This window comes from Haliotis rufescens, unplaced genomic scaffold, assembly GCF_023055435.1.
Source record: "Haliotis rufescens isolate VD_foot unplaced genomic scaffold, xgHalRufe1.0.p SCAF_23, whole genome shotgun sequence".
Classification (NCBI taxonomy): domain Eukaryota; kingdom Metazoa; phylum Mollusca; class Gastropoda; order Lepetellida; family Haliotidae; genus Haliotis; species Haliotis rufescens.
The window spans coordinates 5,177,181-5,197,304 of record NW_025963924.1 but is presented as its reverse complement, the minus strand read 5'-3'; the positions used below and the strand labels follow the sequence as shown (position 1 = coordinate 5,197,304).

Below are 20,124 nucleotides of genomic sequence, written 5' to 3'. Positions count from 1 at the left end.
GTCCATGCACTGTATGTTAACAAAGTAAGGTCCATGCACTGTGTGTTAACAAAGGGAGGTCCATGCGCTGTGTGTTAACAAAGGACGGTCCATTCACTGTGTGTTAACAAAGGACGGTCCGTGCACTGTGTGTTAACAAAGGAAGGTCCATGCACTGTGTTAACAAAGGAAGGTCCGTGCACTGTGTGTTAACAAAGGAAGGTCCATGCACTGTGTGTTAACAAAGGAAGGTCCATGCACTGTGTGTTAACAAAGGAAGGTCCATGCACTGTGTGTTAACAAAGGAAGGTCCATGCACTGTGTTAACAAAGGGCGGTCCTTGCTTTGTGAGTTAACCACTCGATTACTTAATGGACACCCGTGGCGATTTCTAGTGAGAATAAGTCCCAAGGAAAAGGCAATGAAACGGATGGGTGGTCAGGTTCGGAGCCTTGATTGAATGCATGTCATCGTACCCCAAAGGCGTGGATTCATACTCACAATATCGATCACTGGACATATAATGGGGCGTATGTTCCAACGAACTATGCATACGTATGCCTAGGTCTTTATGAAACATAAAATACAATCTATTCATCAGAAAGAAATTTTATTGAAATAAAATAAATAAATCTCAAAACATTATGTACATATATGAAACATATTCTGCAAACTATGTACACATCTGTTTCATTCATATCGAAATCAAAACATCCGATTAACTGGAGAAGGTCAATTAACTGTATCAAATCATTCGTCACCACTCGCCTCTTTCCGGAACCGCCATTCGGCATGTCCTGGAATGACACGAGGGATCTCGGATGGTATAAATTCTAACATTTCACATAATGGGAAGGCAATCTCGTTACAGCGCCGAAACCTGCATGTTCTGCTATGGAGCTTAGTTTTGAACGCGCCACGCTTGTTGATGAACGTTTTTTTTTATAAAGAAATAATATGTATTGATTCTTTTTCATATAGTTCACATTGTGTTAGATGATTTCTTAAGTATCAGTCAATTTAGTCACGAAGTATAACACACTGACACATATGCTCGGTATTGAAATATTTCAATAAAACGTCCCCACCCTCAAGAAATGAAGTGTTTGATCAAACATTGAAGATAATTTTCCTAAGACGTCATTGACTTCGGGTCAGCTATACCATTGAGTATGTCCATATTACTTACATGCTATTTACAAATTGAAAGAAGAGATCGCTGAAAGTAAGTGTTGAATTAAGGACACACACACATCGTGAACACATCGTGAACACATCGTGAACACAACATCATGAACAATGACGTGCAGACTGCACAGTTAGCACTGGCGTGAACACTGCACTTTGGAATGCGATGTACACACTACACAGTGAACACTGCTGTGAACAATACATTGTGAACAGTGATATGAACACTGCCCCGTGAACACTGCCCCGTGAACACTGCTGTGAACAATACACTGGAATGTGTTGCTGAACAGAATGTATATGTGAACAGCCAAAAGCGAAAAATCGAATTTAATATTGGCAGCTGTTACGTCGTGGACACATCATGATCACTGACTGTTGAACTCTGAACAATGTACACTGACCCGAGAACACATGAAGGGTGAACAGTGAACACATTGTTGTTACACGACGGACGCATGTAAATGAACATATAACGAAATGCACCTTTAACTCTGACACTACACCCAATGCATACTGAAACAATAACGAAACACAACATTTGACTTTCTAACTTACCACCGATATTCATATCATACCAAATGGCAAGAGTAATATACATGATATTCTGACGTGCATGGCCATTTCGAAGCCAGTCCTTTGCGAACGGTGACGTCATCAAGCCACGAGACCGTCATCAGACCTGCATCTCCTGTATCTTCATGAAGTCGTCAAACGACGGAGGTGAAGTACTTTCAGGACGGATAAAATTTATAGAATCGCTTGTTCGTGACGTTGCGTTTATAATATGTTCCAGTATACATCCTGTGCTCTATGATTAAAACTTTAAAGGGGGACTGTGCTCAGAGGTCTGCTGCCCATGTTCAGCATAGTCCCAGATTTTGTAATTTATACCTGATCAATTAAAGCATTGGCTCTGTGTAATTTCATTAATAATCTTATGTAAAGTTTGGTCTACATAATGACTGCTAAACAGGCACCAGTACTGGTTTTTTGGAGGCTTCAATAATTTTGCTGGGAAGCCAATCTGCCCGAGCGTCGTCCCCCTTTAATTTTTACATGTATTGTGCACAATGTCGGCGACAACAGATAAGACTTTGTTTGATCATAACGAATATAGATCTCCTTTACAGATACGCAGTGTTGTGTACAAATACAAGGTACGCACATTCTATAAACTGAATCTGTGACGCAAAAGACAAATGGCGACATCAGCACATAGATTACGATAAACATGGAAGTAAATACGGCGTTATAAGAGTAATCACATCAAGAACGGCAACGCTAACGACGATGGACAGTTGAGAAAACGACGGACAGTGGAGAACACGACGACAGTTATTCTTATGCTTTGGTTGGTAGGAGATGAAATCACGATCCTGGTTCCTGGAAGCAGAAACGAGTGAGTGAGTGAGTGAGTGAGTGAGTGAAATTAAAAACTAATCATGTAAAATACAACTCAGTTGGTCAGTATTGCAAATGAATTATTCCTTTGAGTTAAAAATACAGAGAAAACACACCAAACCAAAAAGAGCCTTGAGAGACAGCTTACATTTTCTTCTTAAATTAATCCTTTTTTTGAAAAAAATATTTCTAGTTTCATTTCGATCACAGGCCCCATGCTCTTGAAATAATATACAGTCGTGCCTCGTTTATACGGACACTTGCGTCATTTCACAATTCGTCCGTATAAACGAATTTCCGTATAACTGAAACTAGCCTCTTACTCATGACAGATGACAGAGCAAACAGATACATCGAGAATATGCAAAGTCAGAAATGTCCATTTTGCCACCAAAATCGCGAGCTTTCTCTATCAGCATTTCATCATTTACGGGCATATTACGACTTGTCATGTCACACAACCATAATATATAATGCATCTTCCATCTTCTGGTGTACCCATAGACCCAATGCTCTTGAAAAAATATACCCATAAACCCCATGCTCTTGAAATAATATATCCATAAACAAAGAACAATATAATTTTATTTAATTGATTAATTGATTGATTAATTATTTAATTAATTTATTAAAGACCCGCTTTATGCACAGTTCAATTAAAATTAAAACTTTAACATTTAACGTACATGAATAGATTCATTGGTGGACGTTTCATACAAACAGCGTTGACAATAATATGTGTAGCTAGATTATGTTAATACGAATAAATCCCTTATCCGTTTGAAAAAAACAAGTTTGGCTGGTTTAAGAGTATGAAGGTCGCACATACTTGGTATCTCGACAATAGTTTTCTTTGAAAAGCCATGCCAACGTCACCAGACATACCCAGTTGACATCAATAAAAAACATCATTAACAGGCCAAGGTCTACCTTAATGATGGAACCGGGAAACTTAAACAGCTTAACTAACAGGGATTACCGACCGATGTCTGCTTTGAATTAAAACACTAAAGCACTAAAAAACAGCTCAAAAGAGAGGCTGTTTTATGTTGCCATCCAAGATTCAATTCACGTTCTTCCATAACGGAGTTAAGGTTGGGAAACCATCCATTTGCAATTGTGGAGCCACCTCGTGTCTTTTGCAGCGTTTGTCCGACACATTTAATGTTTGTCCGTGTTCCACTTTCAAACAACTGCCTCTCTTACCCCCGTCTGTGAAGCCAATGGCTCCAGCTTAGAGAAGCCGTGCACGGGCTTAACGTGTAATCCGAGCGTCAACAACACGCGGGCCTGTTGTTTTAGATGATTTGTATCTTCCGCTGGTTCATAGAGCGTCACAGGTATTGTACAATCTTAATATCGGGTTGATATTTGTAGTAATCGCGTGAGACAGTTAACCGATTCCGTACCTATGTAATCCTTTTTAAAATGTCTCGGGGTAAATCGGTACTTGGCGGTACGAATTCGGGAGCCATATTGGAAAACGTCAAATCACGTTTTTTAAAGGATAGGTGGCTTGTTTAATTCGAAATTCTTCTCATTTGAGGTCTTTTTCATCTTCTCCCGTTTCAAATTCTTATGTAAAGTGTAGTTAAACGTGATTAAAATAAGATTACCTTTGTTTTGTCGTGATGAATACGACATGTTACCTGCCACACCTGACCGCGATCAGTGCACATGTCTGGGTGTATTCTACCTTGGCACTTACCTGTGGTCGCAGCTACGCAACCTTCGCAAGAATTCACACTATTAGGTTCAAAGGGATAGATAGCCCTGAATATTTTTTTATATAAAATACCACCCCTCTTTCATCTTGTATAAAAGTACGCGATTGATTATAATTTATTCTCTTTCGGACCAGAACAAGAAGCAACTCAAGCTATATAAGTGAAATAAACTTGAAAGCGACGTTAAACCAGATTTCACCTCACCCCACCTCGAATTAACGGTTATTTTCAATACAATCAATTGCATGTGAGCTAACCGGTTTTAAGTTTACTCACGGGGGACAGTACAACTCTATGTATCATTCGACAGGCATTTCGCAAATATCTTGTAGACCCAATGTTTGAAGTTCAAATTGCCACCCCCTCAAACAGGTCACACAGTTGACATTTGCATTCGTGAATATCCACAGAGATACCAGATACATTAAACTACGTTTATTACGAACACGCTTATAACGAACTGACGGATATAACGAACTTATTTTTTTATCCCGGCCATTTGCTGTATATATGCTTATAACGACTACGGTTATAACGAACTAATTAGTGGTCGCTTTGAGTTGTTTATAAGCGTAGTTTATTGTATTTCTAAAGGCATACGTGCATTCAGCTCCGGGTGTATCGGCTATAATGAACCCTCACAATCAGTTCGTTATATCAGAAGTTTGTTCTTTCCATGAACAATTACGTTGATTAACAATGATGGGGACTTAGGGATAGCATACGGCGGTTAATTGAACAGAAAGCACAGCGGCCTTCAAATCATCTGTTTCAATCAGAAATGATTATTGTGGTTTGAAACCTCGGACAAATCGGAATTGAATGAATGGTAGGATGTAGAATACTCACTGCGTTTTTGTCGTCTTACATTCAGATTTCAAAACGTAGTGTGTTAATTCACTGGTATTTGTAAAATTTAATAGTGACTTTCGTTCAAAAGGCTCCAAAGGGTTGTCACTTCAATGTAATGAACAATCATTATGTGTACATTTCAAACCAATTCAAATCTCCTATCCTAATGCATTATTCACGTTTAGTGGTGTAACGGTTAATCAAACTATCGATTCATCGCTGTTGCCCATAACGGGATTAAAACAGAACGAAGAAAGATAACATATCCATACTTAATATGACATTGATCCAATTTAACTGTCGATAGTTTCAATACACGTAAGAAATGAAAAAAACATTGATCATCATAATTTGTTTCGTTTTCATCCAGAATACCCCTTGTTTAAAGGGGAATGTAGTACCCGTGCACTTTGCATTCGTGTTTATAGCAGTCAGTAATCAGTGGTACATTATCTCCACCAGGCAGCCGAGGAGTGAGTGAGTATCGTTTTACGCCGTATTTCAGCAATATACCAGCACTATCCAGCGGGAACACCAGAAATTGGCTTCACACATTGTTCTCATGCGGGGAATCGAACCGGGTCCTCGGCGCGACGAGCGAACACTTTAACAACTAGACCACCCCGCGGCAGCCTTAGACAAGACGTGTGTGACTACACGTCAAGAGGACTTAAACAAGAAAATTTACATTGAATTTACAACACATTTTTAACCGTCCCCGTCAGCAACGTTCAAGCTTTATCGCGTGAGCTTGTAAATAATTGTTTGGCTCGAAAAAACAACAGCCATGAAACAAGTACCTGCTCCAGAACACTCAGACCAATTAGCCGCCTCTGACAAGCTGGGAATCTGCTGTAACCCTAGGCTATACCGGTCTTGTATTGTAAATATGTTTTTTCTTAACCCCAAGAAGCTTGTAGCCTTGTATGTAATTAAAGTTCAGTTCAGGTCGTAACGCTTCAAATAGTCATACGGGGGCACGGGTGGCCCAGTCGTCTAAGGCGCCGCGATTTGCTGTGCAGAGTTGCGTCCCTTGGGCACGCCAGAAACCTATGATTGTGGGTTCGAATCCCGGTTCGCCCCAATTATGTTTCTAGGTTGGTCAGCACCATACCCGTGCTCGGGGGTTTCACCGAAGTGGTAAACGTCTTAGACCTGCATCACTTTGGGCTTTCCTCCCACATTAAGCTGACACGCCGTGATATAACTGGAATAATGTTAAAAGCGGCGTTTAACCCAACTCAGTCAGTCAAATAGTCATACAATAATTCAGACATACTTACAAAATATTTCTCCGGGACTCCTTGCTATGAGTAAATACACGTCCTAGGCTCTGGGCGCGGGCTTGACCCGTCGGGACAGTATCTGAGGTTCAGTAACCTACCCCCGGAGCAGATGAATTTCACCCCCGGTACCTTCTCCTCCACCGGGTAGGACCCGTCAAACAGACCCTCGCACGATGGCATCAAACCCCCACGTTCTCGGGGAATGCGGAACAAGTTTATACACTGGCTTGTCTCGATGTTGAAGTACTGTGGCACTCTGAAGTTGATGTCCTTCTCGCACTGTGTGGTGGTGATGGTTCTTCCTTGGCGGCACTCTATGTACCAGGGGCTCCACTCCCTCCCAGGGAAGGGGTTGGGTCCGTCGGGACGGCCTTGACAGGACGGGAGGCGGGTACCGCAGGGGGAGCAGTGGGACACGGGGCACCAGTTCTGACGGTAGTCACCTGAGGGAGAAGAGAGTTAATTGGTTGGGATTGGTGCCTCTTTCCACTGTTACTCTCAGTTTGGGTTGGTTGATTGGTTGGTTGGTTTGTTGTTTTACGCCGCACTCAGCAATATTCCAGCTATATGACGGCGGTCTGTAAATAATCGAGTCTGGACCAGATAATCCAGTGACTGATATCATGAGTATCGATCCAATTAGGATCGACGACATGCTTCAACCAAGTCAGCGAACCTGACCACCCGATCCCGTTAGTCGCCTCTTACGACAAGTATAGTCGCCTTTTAGGGCAAGCATGGGTTGCTGAAGACCTATTCTACCCCGAACCTTCACGGGGCCTCAGTTTGGGATCGACCACTTATGGCCTGGGATTTTTTAGACAAGGTGGATTCGTCCACTGATTCAAAGTTTAGTTTTGTTTATTTGTTTGTTTTTTAACGCCGCTCTCAGCAATATTCAAGCTACATAGCGCCGGTCTGTAAATGATAATGTCTGGACCAGACAATCGAGTGATTGACATCATGGACATCGATCTACACAATTAGGCTACGATGACATGCATCAACCATGTCAGCGAGCCTGACCATCCGATCCCGTTAGTTGCCTCTTACGACCACTGATTCAAAACTTTCACTGAGCCAAACAATTTAACTCGTCTCCATAAGGAAATTTTTACTCAGGAATGTTATAAAGGTGATGTAAACTATTCCTTTCCGAGTAATTTCAGGAATAACAAAAATTTCAATGAAAATCCAATAACTCCCTCCAAAAATATATGTATTTATCCACAACACAACGAACACAATAGAAACTTGTTTTCTACTCTGGGTGTAAAGATTTATTTACGATTTGTAAATTTATAATGCATTGCAAGTGCCCATATCCAGATGTTAACATGTAACCTGTCGGTAAAGTGAGTGAGTATGGTTTTACGCCGCATTTAGCAATATTCCAGCAATATCACGGCGAGGGGACACCAGAAATGGGCTTCACACATTGTACCCATGTCGAGAATGGAACCCTGGTCTTCGGCGTGACGAGCGAACGCTTTAACCACCAGGCTACCCGACAAACATATATTGCCCTTCCCACAAACATATATGCAGACAGTTGACAATACATGTCGTTTAAGTATTAACATTGGAATAAATAAGGTCAATGTAAGATGCAGTTAATATTGCTGTGATGAATACAGTATACCAGTCATCTGTGAGAGGTTGGAGATTGCAAAACAGCAAATGTAAAATATGAGATGTCAAGGAGAATCGCTCACCTTTTGGCGAAGGCCTGGTATTATCACGCTTCGATAGTGATTCATAAACACTTGCTTATGACATACATAAGCACATCTCACCGTTTTGATATACCACTATTCATTTGATATATTTGCCAACTTCAACTGAAACCCGGCCCCGTGTTACGGTTGCAACGCGCTGCACACCCGTTGCACACGCGTGTTCAACGGAGGCTCAACCCGTGTGCAACCCGTTGAGCATCCATGTCACATGCGTGTTACACGCGTTCTCAACGCGTGTTAGGGGAATTAACTTTTAGTGAGTACTGTAGTCGGAATTGTACGATGGAGACTGATGATGAGTATATTAGACATATTATCTAATCAATAAAATTCCTTTGCGTAGGGGTCGTGTGGTTGCAAATTTATTTCTTACCCCAGTGGGGTTCATTGAACCAATTAATTTTTACACAAAATTACCCAGCCACAGATTACATTTTGCAAACTGCAGGTATGAATGATGGTGAAATAGACATAATAAATTTTAACAGACGTTCTTTCAATTTTCAATTAAATAAAAAACAATCTCAGTATACGTTCTTTTGACCGTAAGTCTATTTCACTTTTGCAATATTCTCGAAGAAGTTTTATTATTCTATTGCAGTAAAACTGATCTCTCTGCATTAACCATGAACTATTTAAATGTTTCCAGAAATGTTGAAAGATATACAGTAAACTACGGTTATAACGAACACGCTTATAACGAACTGACCGATATAACGAACTTATTTTGTAGTCCCGTCTATGTGTTATATATATGCTGTATATATGCTTACAACGAACTACGGTTATAACGAACTAAAATAAGTAGTCCCTTTGAGTTAGTTATAACCATAGTTTACTTTGTCAACATATGTAATGTGTAAGCGTATGTTTCCATATTAATGACAACACACAACAGCAATTTATCTAAGTATCTTTGAAAATTCTCCTTTAATTTGACTTCGGTAACATACCGCCTCATGTCATAAGAGTGAGTGAGTGAGTGAGTTGGGTTTAACGCCGCTTTTAACAGTATTCCAGTAATATCACGGCGTGTCAGCTTAATGTGGGAGGAAAGCCCGAAGTCATGCAGGTCTCAGACGTTTACCACTTCGGTGAAACCCACGAGCACGGGTATGGTGCTGACAAACCTAGAAACATAATCGGGGCGAACCGCGATTCGAACACACACTCATAGGTTTCTGGCGTGCCAAGGGACGCAATTCTGCACAGCGAATCGCGGCGCCTTAGACGACTGGGCCACCCGTGCCCCCTCATGTCATAAGAAAACTGACGATGTAACGACTAATCCTCATTTTGTCACTGATATATTGGTGATATTAAACATATACTTACAAGCATTGATAGTCTCGTCCCTCGTGCCACAGTTGACCAACTGGAAGTCCCGACAGGCTCCCGACCCCACGTCAAACACCTGGGGGTAGGGGCACTCCTGTAAATACTGCTTAAAGTAGCGTGGCACCTGGGTGTACACACGGCTGCAGTTGTAGTACAGCTGACAGTGATCTGGGTGGGGGAAGACCGTCTCCCCTCGGGCACAGCGGTCCTCGGGGGTAAGCGGGGGTGGTGCGGGCGTCTCCGTCACGCCGACCGTTGGTGTACCTGAGGTGGGATGCAGTGATTAGAGTCATTGTCCTTTCATAGTGAGAGTCATGGGAACCTCGTTATCTTGAGTGAGTCAGTTGGGTTTATCGCCGCTTTTAACAGTATTCCAGTTATATCACGGCGTGTCAGCTTAATGTGGGAGGAAAGCCCGAAGTGATGCAGGTCTCAGACGTTTACCACTTTGGTGAAACCCACGAGCACGGGTATGGTGCTGACAAACTTAGAAACGTAACCGGGGCGAACCAGGATTCGAACCCACAATCATAGGTTTCTGACGTAGCCAAGGGACGGAACTCTGCACAGCGAATCGCGGCGCCTTAGACGACTGGGCCACCCGTGCCCCCTCGTTATCTTGAACTTTGTTATCTCGATATATCGTTTAACGTGTAACGTTGAGGTCACAACAGAGCATTTATTGGTACTGTCATCGACATGTCGATATCTACATTTCGCTTGTATCGAAGTACGGATAATTCGACATAATCTAGATGTTCCGTGGACTTGACTAAAAAGGGTTTCACTGTATATACTGATGGAAACAAATGAGGGAACATAGAAAGCTAGAAGAATTCTGTTTACTAATGATATGTCCATATCAACAAAATATGTCACCAATATCATCACCTTTTCTCCAGATTTCTGGTTTCTATGGTGATACAGACTTTCCTATATATCCGTTCCCCTATTTGTTCCTATCAATATATAAACAAAATCTGGAAATCGATATTGGTGACCGCACTTACCAATATTATCTAAATTTGAACTCTAATAAATTCAACTGTTTTAAAAAAACAACACCCAAATAGAATCGAATGGTAAATTAGGATTTCTCAAATAGTAACACAACTGGTATAACTATTATACTAGTATAACACAAGTATATTGGAACAAATAGTTAAACCAAACAAATAGTAAAACAAATGGTAAAACAAATGATAAGGAAATAATAAAACACAATGGTAACTAAATGGTAAATTTAATGCACAGCTTAAATAAATGGTATATCAAAAAGAAGACCAAATCTTAAAACAAACGATTACTCTCAGTGAGCCCAGGCAAATTGGCAAATATCTCGGGAAATTTAATGAAATAAACTGCCCCCCGTATATATGTCACACTGGGACACGTGGTGCGTGTTTGGACAGGGTTGACACGGGCGTATGGGTTTTGCCAATATTTGCGAGCCGACAATGACACCAGGGATTGTGCACATTCTAACCGCCACATTGTTTACGTTTTTTCCGGATTGTATCATATAACGTAAGTTGTACATTTTCCTATTGTCATGTAATTTAACGATTTCGTCCTGTCGGCGCTAAACGGTGGGACACAGAGTGTATGTAGTCATATATTGGAGACGAGTGTAGACTTTTAGATTCATAACATATGCGTCTGCATACAATTGTGAAAAAAGAACACCTGCAAAGATTTATCCATACTGTTTCCTTTTTCATGATTGTGTCAAATGCCCCAAAGCATCTATAGTAATAATTATTAATATAACTATTTTCACTGTCGTTAACATACAGGTCAACGTGTCATGGTGTTTATCTTTTCTTTTTATTTGTGAAAAAAACGTTCTCATTCTTTACTTGGAGTTTCTAAATATACCGTAAATGTTCTTTCGAACGTTTGTCCACATTGATAGTGATAATTCAATGTCTACGTCTATAATTACGTGATAACTAAACGCCTGCGAGTGAGTGAGTGAGTGAGTGATAATTCAATTTGTTTATATTGTTCAATGATTATTTAATGTCTACGTCTGCAGTTGAGTGATAATTCTGACGTCTGTAGTTTTAGTGTATGTGCAATGTATATGTCCATCGTTCAATCATCTGTCAAAGGATATGCATCTAAATTCCAGTGATCAAGTCAATGTGAACGATTTAGTTCAGTGATAATTTAGCATATCTAAGTTAAGCAATATTGACGTTACAGTAGAAACTTCGATATTATCAAGTTTTCGAAAGTTTTAGTACTAAGTCACACGTGGATATGTTCATGTTTGTATTTGTGGATCAAAGTATTTATCTGCTCTATATTTATAGCTCTTGCTATATCAGTGTTCGAAATCCACAATTAACGTTTGGTGGAAGAACTTACAAAATACAATGCATGTTGTAAAATATCAGTGGACTGACCCTAGCAAGCTGATAATTAATGTGGATGCACTGATCCGTTATGTCCACTTAGTGTGGCATATCATCATCATCATCATCATCATCATCATCATCATCATCATCATCATCACCACCACCACCACCACTACCACCACCACCATCATCATCATCATCATCATCATCATCATCATCATCATCATTATTGCCACTGTACGTGTGACAGAAGGGTGTTGTACTCACTACTGCCGCAGTCGTCCCAAATGCTGCCGATGTAGACGCAGACGTTGAGTTTGGCGGAGAGGATGGTGCCGGCGTGACAAGGTGGCATCTCCACCGGCCGACTCCACACGCACCGCCAGAACCGGGCACAGTCAGTCGGGTGTCGAATCCACTGGAAAGGGGTCCGGCAGTATGGCGCAAACTGTTCCTGTGTCCATGCAATCGTCGCTATCGACAGCAGCAGTAACAACGTCTGCATCATTCTTGATAAGTAATGTCTGGAATTAAAAATCCGTAATTGTAAATCGCTTATAAGTATGCTCCGTTGGCGAAAGTTCGTTTCGCTAAAGTCCGATTTGGGAGAGACTTGTTGAAGTTACCGCCTTCTGAACAGATTACTCCATGGCGAATAACCCATGTCTTATATAGTCGGATAGCCGGATACAATTCCCATTTCACGACGATTGTGACGTCACGTGACGAAATAAGCCATCCCACTTCTGGATGGATCTTTCGCAAGAAAGGCGCAAATCTGTCAACAAACTGGACATAATCCGAGTCAAACACAGGCAGACAAATTTTAGCTTGTTCATAAAAACCATAGATCCTCGTTTTAAGCGACCTTCAACAGTTGTATCAGAAATACACATGTTTACATATCAAACACCCATTTAAAAAATGAAGCAGGGCATAATCTTGATGTAAGAACCCTGCGGTCTCCTTCCCAAGTTATAACAAAACTAAGCCACGCGACACCCCGACGTTAAAGCGGTGTTCTACGAGCATGGTGCCTGTGGATTTAAATGGCTCTACCTGTTGCCAGTATTGACACAGGGTGGCGGACAAAGCTGACCCTTTAGTTTCTCTATTCGACTTTGAGACGTGGAGCGAAAATTAAGAGGGTATTTCTCTCTACTAAAGGGTGTCAAGACGGGGAAGAGAAACACTTGAAGACCTCTGTCAACACTCTCAGTTTTATTGAAAATTTGCTCCTGTTTTTTTTAACAAATGTGCTTTCTTATTTCTTGCAGGCCTACATACTTTGAAGTGTTTTGTTTGTCTGTGTCTTTATCTGTGGTGCGTGTTTACTAATTGGCGGACTATTTGATGTTGGCCCAGTATTCTCATGAACGGAATACCGATGATAAAAGTCAAGCGCAAGTATTTTGTTTGGAGAGAGAGAGACAGAGAGAGAGAGAGAGAGACAGAGAGGGTTAGCGTCAATAATATTTCACTCATGTGCTTATGAGTGATTGTAGTTGACCTGGTTTATACCAATTTTATAGTGCTAGCCCACTGAGATACCAGTGAGTGAGTGAGTATTGTTTTACGCCGCTTTTAGCAATATTCCAGCAATACCACGGCTGGGGACACCAGAAATGGACTTCACACATTGTACCCATCTGGGGAATCGAACCCGGGCCTTCGGCGTGACGAGCGAACGCTTTGACCACTAGGCTACCCCACCGCCCCCACTGAGATACCATGCCGCAGCTTAACATGAATACCCCAATATACAGACTCCGAGCCGACCAGTCCTTGTTTAAGCCCATTAATGGCGAGCGCCAGGTAGGGCAACAACAAGTACCATCTTTTAACGTCATTTGGTATGACGCGGCCGGGAATCAAACCGTCGACATTCCATTTTCCGGGAAGAACATCCACCCCGCTGACCACGGAGGCGGACCTAGTGGGCGAGTGTGTTATATGAGTCGCATCAGCATTATTCAGGTGATGTGTAGACCATGATGTAATGATGAATGTGGTTGCTCTCTACATACAAACAGATAATACCTGCATCACGGGCTTTCCTCCAACATTAAGCTGACACGCCGTGATGTAACTCAAATACAGGCTCAGGTAAAGTTCATGTTGGTTTGAATTTTACGGGGTTATTCAGAATGGGTTGAACAGTGCAAAACAACACACGTCATTTCTTCGCCTACCCGACACACTCAGTGACAAAGTCGGAAATGAAATCAATAACGACCCTGCCGAGTAGGTAAGAGTATATTAAAATCCCCCATAAATCATGTAGGTATTCCGGCAGTGGAAGTTTAAAGTGGACAGGACACTTGTACAATCGCCATAAAACTGAGCATAAACAACTTGTTATTGCAATACAAAATGCGCACTTCTTGCACAATGCTAATAACAAACAACAGACTAATTAGTAACCGACATTTTTTTGTTGGGAGGGGTGGCTTGAATTTTATCGAAAAAATTATTTTGTCCCCATAGATTTTTGAAAAAGATGATTATGCTTCAGACTTCAGATTTCGATGTTCAACTGTACACACAAATGGTCACGTACACGTGATCCGTTGATCAGGAACATTGTAGAACCTATCATTTCTCGGTAGAGTTCGGATTAGTCGGGGTGGGTGACGGGTTCTACCCGTGGGGCAAGGCATGGTTACGCTTTCACGAACCCCCGGTGTCATCACTGATCTCATTTATACAATTTTCATAGATATTTTGCCTTTAACGCCCATTGGAATCTGGTTCGGTGGATAATCAAGACTGGTTATTCTCTGGCATTGACATTTTAAATTTACCGTTTGACGTGAGGAGATACCATGTACGTTTCATGAGAAACGGAAATTAATACCCCTAAGGCACTGACGTGTTATTTTACACAATTACATTTAGAGACACCCCTCCAGTATTTCTGCAATATCACGTCTTGGTAAAAAACAAAACAGTCTGTTGTCCTTTACCACTCTTGCGAAACTCGCGAACACGGGAACGATGTTGGATAACCAAAAATCATAATATCGGGATTCGAACCCACGGGGTCTTTGGATCCTGGCACGCCTAAGAAACTAAACTCTGTTCAGTGCTTTACGACTTAATCACCCTTGGCTACAGTTGGTAGTTTTCCTGAATTAAATACGTATACGTTTCCACGTACAACTTATATGGTTATAGGTAGCACAGTGGTTCAAGCGTTGCTCGTCACACCGAACACCCTATTTAAATCAATCAAATCGGTTTAAAGGGTGAAGCCAATCAGGGGGTCTTCTCTGGGAAACAATAATAAAAGCCACATAAAAATGATGTTCACTTTTCGCGTACAACATCATATAGATTTTTTTATTTCATGTTTAATATCTTACAAAATATGATCTAATCATAAATTGACATTAAATGATGACCTCTGTTAATGCTATCTTCCGTTGAGAAAGAACAACCCAAACAAACAAATTATTCATGTAACACCAAAACAATCGGTGTTCCCAATCTCCTTATTACATCGTCCATTGTTGTACCTCTTAAGCATCTTCATCATAAAAAAGTACTTAATACTTGAACACATACACGCCACCATAACGTTTAAATATATTATTGTTCCACACCTTTCTCAAAGAATCAAATACCTTCCCCAGCATATTTTCACGAATTCTGCCGCAATGTTCCCATATATAAACATTAGCTCTGTAAAAATAAGCTAACGTTATCATAGAACACAAGTAGACTCTTTCTACCTCACCCCGGGAGCAAACTGTCTCGGCTGTGTGATGTTCTTCTTGTCTAACTGGCAATACAGTTCATTCATTTAAAACGATGTAAAAAAGAGGAGAAAGTTCAACCTTGTATTTGCGCATGGGTTCGCGGGTCCTCCTGAAATATGCAAGTTTCTTGACGACAACTGTCAATGTAACCCCTACCCAGGTTAAATTCGAGGTCACCAATTACCAGGTCTGATGTCAAAAATACGCTAGGCATATTTGCAGCTTTACCGCGAACGTGAGAATTTGAGATTTTATTAACCGTGGAGTTGACTTTAATTGGCGAAGTGCAACCTGAGAGATTAGTAGGTCAGACTTATTAGTCTGTTTGAATAGAAAGCTTGAATGTTTTGTCAAAGGTTCAGGATGTCAATGTTTCAGCATGGGTAAAGAATTGAACGCTGACTTGTCAAATAATGCATATATAACACAGCTAGCTTGACTACAATGCGATAGGAGTTTGTGGAACCGTACAGAAAGGTAAGGACAAAATAGTGAGTGAGTATGGTTTTACGCCGCTTTAACAATATTCCAGCAATATCACGGCGGGGGACACCAGAAATGGGTTTCACACATTTTACCCATGTCGGGAATCGAACCCGGGTCTTCGGCGTGACGAGCGAACGCTTTAACCACTAGGCTACCCGACCGCCCCAAGGACAAAACAAGTGAAATGTAAGGAATATATGTCATTAAACATGTAATGATTGTACGTGCAACTGTCTTTTAATATTGACATATACAGCAAACATTCCTTGTTTGATCAAGGTTACAACATTCAAGACCTCAGCTGCAGTAAAGCTTTCAAAAGGTGTTATGGTAGATATGTGGAGGACACTTCCAAATTTGACGCATCAGTGACAAAAGATTATGTCCGATGCTGTTTGCTATTGTACTATAAGTTCCCTTGTTTTTCAGGTGAACAATTGTCTTGCCTTTGCATGTGTTTCTGACGGTGCCACCGATGGTACACCTGGTATCATTACTATTTGAGAGAGATTTATAAACCCATTTTCGTACAATCTGCTTTTGAAAGAGATTTCTTTTGAATATGGAAAGTGTTTTGTACTTTTTTTTCAAAAAATATAAAGTACTTATGCTATTTCGTTTAATAAATAGAAACGACAAAATCATTTCCATAATCATAAGAAACAACAACCTATCCAGGTTGTATGACAAGAGGGATGACAAGAGTGATGACAACGGGATGACTGCAACTTTCCCAGAGTCAACATCCGTTTATATCGAGCAATACTCCAGACAACCTTTGACGTCAACATTACACACATTTTGAGGTGTAATGGAGCATGCTCTTTGTACCAAGATTTCAAATAACGTCGTAGGACTCTTGCCCATCTCTTGTTTGATCAGGGTTACACACATTCACAGATCTTAGTAAAGCTTTCAAATAGTTTGTGGTAGATATGTTAAGGACATTTCCAAATTTAACACATCAGTGTCCAACATGATGTCCGATTAAATTCCCTCTTTTGACTTACGATCTGTTTCCGTCGTCATCGTACAATGATTTCAGCAGATATTACTTCTGGTTTTGGAAATAGTTTCTCAGCTTATATATTTTGTAAATATGTCATGTATATTACATACCTAACATATAATTTACGTACATTACATGGGTATCAATGCCGCATGAAACTTGTAATTATCAAAACATGAAGACCGCCTCCGTGGTCTTGTGGTAGAGCGTCCGCCCGGAGAGCGGAAGGTCCAGGGTTCGATCCCGGGCCGCGTCATACAAAAAGACGTTAAAAGATTGTACTTGTTGTTACCCTGTCTGGCGCTCGGCATTAAGGGGCTAAAATAAGGACTGGTCGGCTCGGAGTCAGTATACTATGTCTGAGTGGGGTATTCATGTTAAACTGCGGCATGGTATCTCAGTGAGCTAGCACTATAAATCGGCATCAGTCCGGACTAGTACAAACAGCCACACACACACATACACGTGCATGCACGTCGCTATATAAGTGCAATAATCTTGGACGCGACGTTAAACCCAATTTCACCTCACCTCACCTCACCTCACCTCACCTCACCTATCAAAACATGAAAAACAGAAGCTGAAGAAAAATAGACTTAAAAACGATTGTTCAGTGATATCTGACACGTTATTTGAGATTTTCTCTCAGAAACAATGTTAGAAGATATTATAGATAAGACACATCTAAAACTTGTTTTCACTGTAGCAAAAAACAAGTAAGAAAAATCCGGAATTGACAAAACTGGATTGGTAAGTGGATACCCGGATATTCTCATAAAAAGATCCACCTAAATAGATGTGGAACGTTTTGTAAGGACATCGATAGACGACAGCGATAGTCTAAAATGTCATGCAAAAGAACGTATATACAAATGTTTGATACTGGCTGAAAATGAAACAAAAAAGAAATGGCTATTCAAGGATGGTGTATTTGATACGGGTATCGCAATTCTATGTTACATCCTCAGTTTGCAGTGCTTCGGCGACTGTTTTCAACCCAGTTACTTTTTTATAACGTTTGTAATTTTTTGGTCAAATCCAAGTTGCAAGTGTATACTTTCTTTTTGCCCAGCAGTTTAGTATATTGATAAGTCCCTGAAGGCTTTATGCAACTAAAATTGCCTTAAACTCGCCTCAAGTTATGTGGTCAAAACCGTCAATTACAAGGAACCGTTGGACGCTGTACGACGCCAAACAATAACCAGACAAAACTGATGAATAATTTCTATAATGTGTCCTGTGCATATGTAATATATGTGTGGCTAATTTCGTCTATATATGACAAGGTTTCTGCACAAGGTCAATCTGTATTTTATTCAGATCGTAACGCGGAAAGCATCTATGGCAAAAGAAAACGTAACATCCATCCCAATGACGTTCTACGTCGACGTTAACGTCTATGAGGCAAAGGCTACGTTGGCGTCAGCGCCAAGATCGCTTTGTTCAACGACTCCAATACAATCGTGCGCTCTTCATTTGCAGAATATCCAATCACGGGTTAAAATGGCAAGCAGCTGTGGGGACAATGAGTAACGGGGATTGCTGTCTGGATGACATTTGGGCCAGATAATGTGATTGCAATAAGAGTAGATTGACGGGTCGCTTTTGGTGTACTTTGAAATAGTAGTATTCTGGTAGTTTTGTAATATAGAGTAGACACTGGTGTGCTTTGTCAGTAATGGGGAAAAGTGAAAATGTTACTGATTGTGTTCATCCAATTGTCACAAAGTGAGTACACTTGGCATATGACGGCGTGTCAGCGTAATGTCGGAGGAAGGTCATGCATGCCGTTGACGTTATCAGTGCGGTGTAATTAACGTTAAAGGTGCTGGAAAAGCAATGATCATTTGTGTTTGTTTGTCTGTTGTTTCGCCACACTCAGCAATATTCCAGCTATATGACGACGGTCCTATTCGAATCCGGTGAGGTGAGGTGGAGTTTAACGTCGCGTCCAAGATTATTGCACTTATATAGTGACGTGCATGTACGTGTGTGTGTTTGTGTGGCTGCTTGTACTAGTCCGGGCTGACTTATAGTGCTAGCTCACTGAGATACCATGCCGGAGTTGAACATGAATACCCCACTCAGACACAGTATACTGACTCCGAGCCGACCAGTCCTTGTTTTAGCCCCTTAATGCCGAGGGCCAGACAGGGTAGCAACAAGTACCATCTTTTAACGTCTTTTGGCATGACGCGGTCGGGGATCGAACCCCGGACCTTCCGCTCTCCGGGCGGACGCTCTACCACTAGACCTTCACTAGTCTTCACGGGTCAGCAAGGATCATAAACGGAGCGAATCGAGAATTCGAACCCATGACCACCGCATCATGTCAACCTTGCTCCGTTGGAGACACATGAAATGGAAAATGTATTCGGTGTGGCTGAGAAAGGCTGCATATTAGTTTGGAGCAAGATCATGGCAGTAAGCAAAACAAATCCAACGTATATCATCGATTGGTGATTCGAAACTGAACGTAAAAACGACAAGATATTCACAAACTAGTATGTACCTATCACGCATATCAGTTCCGAACCGTTAAGATCCGGGTTAGAATAGGTCTTCAGCAACCGATGCTTGCCGTAAAAGGCGACTTTGCTTGTCGTAAGAGGCGACTAACGGGATCGCGTGGTCAGTTTTGCTGACTCGGTTGATGCATGCCATCGTATCCAATTGCGTAGATCGATGCTCATGATATCAATCACTGGGCTGTCTGTCACTCTGCTGTCAGACTAGATTTTACAAACCGCCGTCATAGAGTTGGAATATTTGCTGAGTGTGGCGTTAAACAACAACAAAAACAAATCATATCAGCTCCCGCCCTCTCGGTGGCAAAATATCAGTATATCAGATCGGCACTATATATGGTCTGTGGTATATAAGATCGGCGCTATAATCTATAGTATATGAGATCGTCGCTATGGTCCTTGATATATCCTATCGGCGTATGGTCTATCGTGCATCAGATCGGCGCTATGATCTATGGTATATC

General features: G+C 41.2%; 1 protein-coding gene across 2 annotated transcripts in view; it reads right to left on the bottom strand.

Moving 5' to 3' along the window:
• Positions 1-572: 572 nt before the first annotated feature.
• Positions 573-20,124, bottom strand: part of LOC124116990 — a 44,720-nt gene continuing 25,168 nt past the window's right edge. For both annotated transcript variants that reach the window (XM_046478654.2, XM_048401691.1), the window contains exons 2-5: positions 12,144-12,400; positions 9,511-9,777; positions 6,434-6,879; positions 573-2,553 (exon numbers count right to left, since the gene is read on the bottom strand). In XM_046478654.2, coding sequence (XP_046334610.2) covers positions 6,458-6,879; positions 9,511-9,777; positions 12,144-12,384 — 930 coding nt within the window. In that variant the 5' untranslated portion in view covers positions 12,385-12,400 and the 3' untranslated portion in view covers positions 573-2,553; positions 6,434-6,457. The remainder of the gene's footprint in view (positions 2,554-6,433; positions 6,880-9,510; positions 9,778-12,143; positions 12,401-20,124) is intronic.